This window comes from Petaurus breviceps, unplaced genomic scaffold (genome assembly GCF_028583685.1).
Source record: "Petaurus breviceps papuanus isolate PSGF00001 unplaced genomic scaffold, PetGlider_PUasm1.0 185, whole genome shotgun sequence".
NCBI lineage: Eukaryota > Metazoa > Chordata > Mammalia > Diprotodontia > Petauridae > Petaurus > Petaurus breviceps.
The window spans coordinates 7610543-7617780 of NW_027185797.1; the positions used below are offsets into that span (position 1 = coordinate 7610543).

A 7238-nucleotide genomic window follows, 5' to 3' on the forward strand; every position below is an offset into this window, starting at 1 on the left:
AAATGTGTGTTGAGAGCTGTGAGGTGATGTGTGCCTCATGAAAGGTTTGTGTTGGCTGGAAATAAAGTTGGATAGGTTTCAGTGGGTTCAAATGATGGCTTCCTTCGAAAGTCAGACAGAACCCTTTGGCCAGATGAGGTAGTGAGTAGGGAGTCATTGAAGTAATGCAATAAAAGGGTTCTCTTAGAAAGGATCATATGGTGGCATTACATAGCTTGGATTATGGAAGAAAGAGGAGAGTGAAAAGACAGGCCTGATTATCAAAGTGAGTGTCTAGAATAAAGTGGGAAGCAAGAAAGAATGGTTAGAATTTAGTGATAGATTTGTTGTGGCAAATTGAAAGAAAGGGAAAAGTCAGAAATGGAATTGACTTTACAGCCTGGAAATTTTTGTTGCCTCTGAGGTATTTGTTTCATCATGATATACGTGTAGCTGGAACTTCAGGAAGTAATGTGACCATTGGCTCTGTTTAGAGAAGGCTTGAGAAGGCAGATGAAAACAGTCTGTGGGAATTGCATTCATTGCCTTCTGAATCAGGCTTTCATGTTGTACATTCATTCCAACAGCAGATAGACTTCACCAAAAACAAAAGCATGTGTACTTCAAATATAGATGAGTCTTTGCTTGTCCATACCTTTATTACTGTGACTCCATCATAGTGCATCATCAGGTTGATAGGACCTAGATTTTGGATCTCAGTTACAATTGACCAAGTCAATTTGTCAGGGACATCAGCTTGGATAGGAGTTGGTAGAGGCATAGTGGAGAGGGGGGTGGTGTTTATTTTGATTACTTTGGATATTTTTTTGGTCTCTGACTCTGCAGTTGTACTGATGTAGTCCTTCTGCCCATGCTCTTCAGCACCTGCTTAGAGCCTTAAGGAAATAGAGACCTGAGGGCACTGGGACTTGCCCAGGATCCCATGGCCAGGATGTGTCAGAAGCAGTACTTGAACCCAGTCTCTACCCACAGTGCCCCTTTGCTTCGCGGGGCTCATTTTGGTAGTTATGATTGCCCAATTAAAAACTTTCGGTTAAGAAAGTGAATTTCAATATTATTATGAGTTCCATAATATTAACTTTATTTTTTTTCTTATACCTCAGTGATAAATATGGTAAGCTACCATTATCACCGAAACAAAAGGCAATATTTTCTAGATGGGTACGGCCAGACGATCTCACCAACAATCCTACAATGATCTACACTGTGTCCAGCTTCAGCATAAAGCAGGTATGGCATTTATTTTTTGCACAAACTTAGATTCAGTTAGAAACTTAAGCTGATAACTTTTTTTTTTTAGGTTTTCTTAGTTTTTCATTGCATGTTCAGATTTGAGGGGCACGGGGACAACTGCTATTTCATTAGTGTGGGGAACTTTGTAGAAGCTTTGTTCCTCAGTTCATATCAGCAACTCATGTATGATTTATATTCTTAAAAAGTTAGCTGGAGGCATTAAGAATTTAGGGACTTGCCCAGGGTCACACAGCAGCTGCGTATTAGAAGCAGATGTGCTAAATAATCTGACTCCAACCCACTTTTCCAGGACTTGAACCCACACTATCTTGGAAAGTTCTGTGACACAAATTCTGAGATACTGAAAACATTTTCTTTGAAAATTTTGTTTTCATTAAAACATATCTGTTTTATAGCAGATTTCAGGCCATAAACTTTTCAGTTTAACTTTTTCTTTGTTTTCAGATTCATATACCTTATTAAGATTGAGTTGTCTGAGAATTTGCAGCAGCTTTGAGTTAGAAAAGATGAAAAAAGTAACAGATTTGCCTAAATTGGTATTTCAGTAGCACATTGTATTGCTTTAACAGTGTTGAGCATTTAGCATGCTTGTGTAGGTGTGGTTTCTACTACACTATTCAAGATTTAGTAATGTCATGTTATGCCATCTATTTATAGTTGTTCTGAAATAACTTCCATGAAGCATTTGAGGATTGGTTTGACTTCTCTGGTATTAGCTTGCTTTTGATGGAGCTATGTTGTTTCCTTTTACAACTTTCATTAATGCCCTTTACAGGAGAAAAGATTAATGGGTATTACAAGTAGGTTTATTATAAAATTGTTTTTGAGTTGGACAAATATATATACATATATATACATTTTGATACTTTTCTTTTATCACTAGACAATAGTATCAGATTGTTCCTTCGTGGCATCGCTAGCTATCAGCGCAGCTTATGAGAGACGGTATAATAAAAAATTAATTACAAGGTAATTAATGCTCCTTCTACTTTAAGAATATTTATAAGTCTTGCTTCAAAATAGTTAACTTAGGGAGTGTCTTCTCTGAGAAAGTAGCTGTGCTAAATGATAATGTGTTATAATCCTTTTCTAGAGGTCTGGTGGATTCTTTTTTTTTTTTGTTTAAAGCAATCAGGGTTAAGTAACTTGCTCAAGGTTACACAGCCAGTTATTTCTGGGTGTGGTGCTGAGTATCTGAGCCCGGATTTGATCTGGGTCATCCCGACACTGGAGCCGGTGCTCTTACTCGCTGAGCCACCTGGCCGCCCCTAAGCAATTGGGGTTAAGTAACTTGCTCAAGGTTACACGGCCAGGTGTTTCTGGGTGGGTGCTAAGTTTCTGAGCCTGGGATTCGATCACCAGGTCTTCTCAACACTGGAGCCGGTGCTCTTACTCGCTGTGCTACCTGGCCGCCCCCAAGGTGGATTCTTTTTAAATTGGAAAATAAGGTCAATTATCTTGAGAACATGATAAATATATAAATAAATGTATACATGTCTAAAAATTGTTACACATGTGATGTTACACATGTGTTCTTTTTTTTTTTTCTTATAATGACATTGTGAACTTGGTCAAAGAAAGCAAGGTTGTTATACAGAATTAAATTTTACCACAATATTATTGAATTCTTTACTTGATAAATTACAAAATATTCTGATTAAGAAATTATAAAATTCATTTAAACAAGATTTTTTTTCAGATGCCTACTGTGCACAACATGAGACAGACAAAAATAGCCTCTATCTTTAAGAATCATATCTTCTGTCACGGGGATGTAACATATATACCAAGTAATTTCAGAAGGGAGAGAACTTTAACAACTGGGAGGAACCAGGAAAGGCTTCACGTAGCAGATGGCCTCTGAGCTGACCTTTGAAGAGACAGTGAGAGGGCTGAGATGAAGAAAGGTATTCTAGGGATGAGAAAAAGACACTGAAGCAGGAGACAGCCTATGAAGGGTGGGGACAACTAGTAGTACAATTTGGTTGGACTGTATCTAAGAAGGAGCAGTATGAACTGAGCCTGGAAAAGTGGGGTGGAGCCAGATTGGTAGGGCTTTAAAGGCTAGAACTTAGCCTGCATTTTATCCTAGAGGCAATAGGAAGCCAGTGGAGCTTCTTGATCAGACTTGTGTTTTAAGAATATCAGTTTGACAGCTTTGTAGAGGATAACTTGGAGACAGGCTACTAGAAGCTGGGAGGCCAGTTGGAGGGCTCTTGCAATAGCTTATATGAGAGGTAATGACACTGATCGTAGAGAACAGAATGGACATTTTGATGTTGTGGAAGTAGAAATGACAAGACTTTGCAGCTGATCGGGTATGGACAATGAACGATTTAATAATTGGTATTGGTAGCTATGGAAAGAGTAGTTTTTATTTTTATTTTTTTGGAGGGCAGTTGGGGTTAAGTGATTTGCCCAAGGTCACATGGCTGGTAAATGTTAAGTGTCTGGGGCTGGATTTGAACTCGGGTCCTCCTGACTTCAGGACTGGTGCTCTACTCACTGCTGCCCCTGAAAGAGTAGTTTTAAGTGTTGTCATTGGTAGCCAAATTACAAACAGTTCAGAACTGAATCGGGTGGGGAAATGGAGGCAATCAACATAGATGATTTTTTTTCCCCAAGGAGTTTGTTGTAAAAGGGAAACAAGATATGGGTTGATAACTTAGGGATGACAAGCTCAAGTGAGTGTTCTTAAAGAGGCACAGGGAGACTCAAGAATATTTTTAGGCAGCAAATAAGGATCCAGTGAAAAAGGAAATACTGAAAGTATGTGAGAGACAGAAAGAAGAGAGAGAGAAAATTTGAGGAGCCAGCAGAGTAATGACATCCAGGGATCCAAAGAAAATGGTTGGCATTGATGAGAGAACTGGGGCCAATTCTGCCTCTTAGAATGGAGCACATGAGGATGGAATGGGGGATGATGTAGAGCTATGGAATAGAGGAGAAGAGGAAGCTCTTAATTGAGGAAGCAAGGTCCTCCGCTGACAGGGAGTAGAGAACAGAAAGAAAAAAGATTGGGTATTGCCACTTTGGAGAGTGTGATAGTGTCAGGTAAGTGTACAGGGGGTAGGTGCCAGCTGAGGTGAGATCATGTACATTTGTGGAAGAACCATTAGGCAGAGTCATGTTTACTTTTGTCCAGTATCGTTTAGCAGTGCTCAAGTAGAATTGAAGAAGGTAGACTCTGGGGAAACCAGAGGTTGGAGTTTGTTGATAGATAGGCAGAACAAGAGGAGGTAGAGGGACTAGAGGTCATAATGAGGATTCAGAGTAAGTTTGGGGAGAGCTTATGATTAGTGAGAACAATTTCATAATTGTGGCTCATGGAGATCGGAGTGAGGTAAAGGGTGCTGAGGTAGAGAATACATGCAAGTCATGGAAGTTGAGTTCAGGGTGTTTGTATACTGAAGTCAGTATGAGGGCAAGAATTGTAATGAAGAAGATGGTTGTGAGGCAAGTATTGAACTCCTTGAAAGAGAAGGGAGAATAATCTGGTGGATTACCACAGCAAAGATTTGGACTAGGTGATCTAGATGGGAGAATAAATTTCCAGCTAGGAGACACTGCTGACTCATAGTGTCAAAGGGACAGTCTAGATTTGGCAGTGAGGAACAAGGAATGGATTGGCTCCTGCTGGCCTTGTTCTCACCCAGGGCTGGAGAGAGGACCAGATTTCCATTATTGCACAAAAGATACATAAGATAATGAAGATGAAAAAGTTTCAAGTGAAAAGATTAAGGATGAAGGGAAGCTGGAAGATGAGAAATAGAATGAAGATAGCTCAGGATGGCACAAAGGAATGGGAAGGACTATAGTGGGGTAGACCTGTGATGGATAGGAATGAGAGGAAAGGCTTTAGTATACATCAACTCTGAATCACAAAAGAAGTGGAGCAGGAGTTAAGCATTTGCCCAACATTGAATGAAGAACCAGTTGAGGGGGCCTCATCCTCCAGGGTTCTATTATGAATGGACGCAGACTCAAGGCAAGAGTGGTACTGACAAGCTTCCCTAGCCAGTCACTCCATATGCAGAGGAATTAAGGGTGGAAGCAGAAGTGCATCTGTGTCTGGATAAGGGGATCCAGAAATAACTGGTGTTCTAGTATGCCTTTGAGGTTAAACTCCTGCCCTGAAGCCTCCTCTGAAAGAGGTGGGAAATGAAGTATTCTCGGAAGACAGCTCACACTTCCTACCCTCTGATTCCCAGGACCCATAAGCCGCCTTGTCTGTGGTGAATGTCAGTCCCCTTTGGAGCAGGCATAAGTCCAAACACTTAGGACCTGTGGTGAATTAAAAATAAAATACAAAACCACTTATGAGAATAGGAAGATTTTTTAAAAAATTTTAAGCCTGACAGTCAATTTTGCCTAAAATTGATAAAAACCACTTTATAGTAGCTATTTATGTCCCTGTCAGAGAAGATAAAAAATAATGGAAAGCTAATAGATACAAACTTTACTATAAAATTAATCTTCTAAAATAGAATTTTAAATCACATGGAAACTGTGAAATAATTTATCCTTTTCTAGATTATTTTGCTTTATTAGTGTTACTTAAAACTCCTAAACTCTTTACTTTTAGTTTAGTTTAGTTTAGGAGTCATGGTGAAGATAATAGAATTAGTCTAAATTTAGTTTTAATAGAATGCCAACAACATTCAGTTCTCCAAGCATTTATTAAGCACGCAAAACCCTATACTAGGTTCTGGGGGTGCAAAGATAGAAAGAAATAGCCCCTCCTCTAGAGAAAGTTGGGAGGGAGGGGGCAGAGTTAGGAGAGGAAGCATTGACACAGATCAGTGAACACAAGGTATTTGGGGGAGGAAAAGAATAGCATGCCAGAGTAGGAGGTGACCCCTGAATTGAGCCACAAAGGAAACTAGAGATGCACGGTGAGGGAGTATATTCCAGGTGTTTCAGACAGCCCATGCCACCATGCAGAAGCAGGAGGGGGTGGGTCTAGTTCATTGAATAAGTAGTGGTCCAGTTTAGTTGGAATTTGGAGTGTGTGAAAAGAGGGAAATGAGAAGCAAATCTGGGAAGTTTGGCTAGATAGAGCTGGATTGTAGGGGCTTTAAATGCAAACTGAGGGACCTATTAGAGTATCTGAAAATAAGCACTGCCCTGCCACCTTACAGAAATTTATCTTTCACAGCTGGAACCTTTTCATGTCTAGGTCTCAGTTGTAATTGTTCTCCCATTCCTTCCTGATTGGAGTAGGGAGAAGATTCCCTTAAATGCTGGGAAATTTTATTATTATTCATACTTTCTTGGACAGTGTCTGAAAAAACCTGCTGGGCAGTTTTCAGAATACTATGAAACATATACTTCTTGGATGCTTATTTCTACTATGGATTTATATTGATTCTAATTAATACATATTCATCAAAAGACACTACCATTTCCTGGGGTCATTTTTCCACGGCTCCGGCTTCCACCCTCCCCAATCCATGTAAAAAGGGGACTCTAAACAAACTTTGGAGCTGCAGAACCCACAAAATGACACAGAGAAGCTAACCTCCCGCTGAGGACAGCCAGGCAGGCCAGCAGGAATCCAGCGCAGCACTCTGGGAGCCGAGCCCAACACCACACCGAGGCTTTAGCCCCAGGGCAGGCCTGACCAGCAGCAGCTGTGGTCGTTTCCAGATTTATCAATACATAGATGCGAAGGACAAGGTGAGAGGCCAGTGCAGTCTGGACTTTGGGACCCAGGAAGTGGGAGTGCGTGGCTTTTACCCCTGGAGCAAGAAACTGCTGAGACGCCAACACAGCCTGCCAGCGCCACGTGGCGGCTTCAGCTCCTGACCTGCAGAGTGTAGGGGGACCAAGCACCAGTCTGAGGGGTCGTCGTTCTTGCTTTAACCTGCTTGGATCTGGATTGCAGTCTAGGGTGAAGGTCCTGGGGTGTGTGTCCAGCTTGCCAGAGCGTGTGGAGACCTCAGAGAGGGCACCCATCTAATACCTCAGGCAGCTGAGAAAAC

At 41.0% G+C, this 7238-nt stretch overlaps 1 protein-coding gene across 2 annotated transcripts in view; it reads left to right on the top strand.

Moving 5' to 3' along the window:
• Positions 1-7238, top strand: part of CAPN7 (calpain 7) — a 47284-nt gene that overhangs the window by 11738 nt on the left and 28308 nt on the right. For both annotated transcript variants that reach the window (XM_069088404.1, XM_069088405.1), the window contains 2 exons: positions 1104-1230; positions 2138-2223. In XM_069088404.1, the coding sequence (XP_068944505.1) occupies positions 1104-1230; positions 2138-2223 (213 nt within the window). The remainder of the gene's footprint in view (positions 1-1103; positions 1231-2137; positions 2224-7238) is intronic.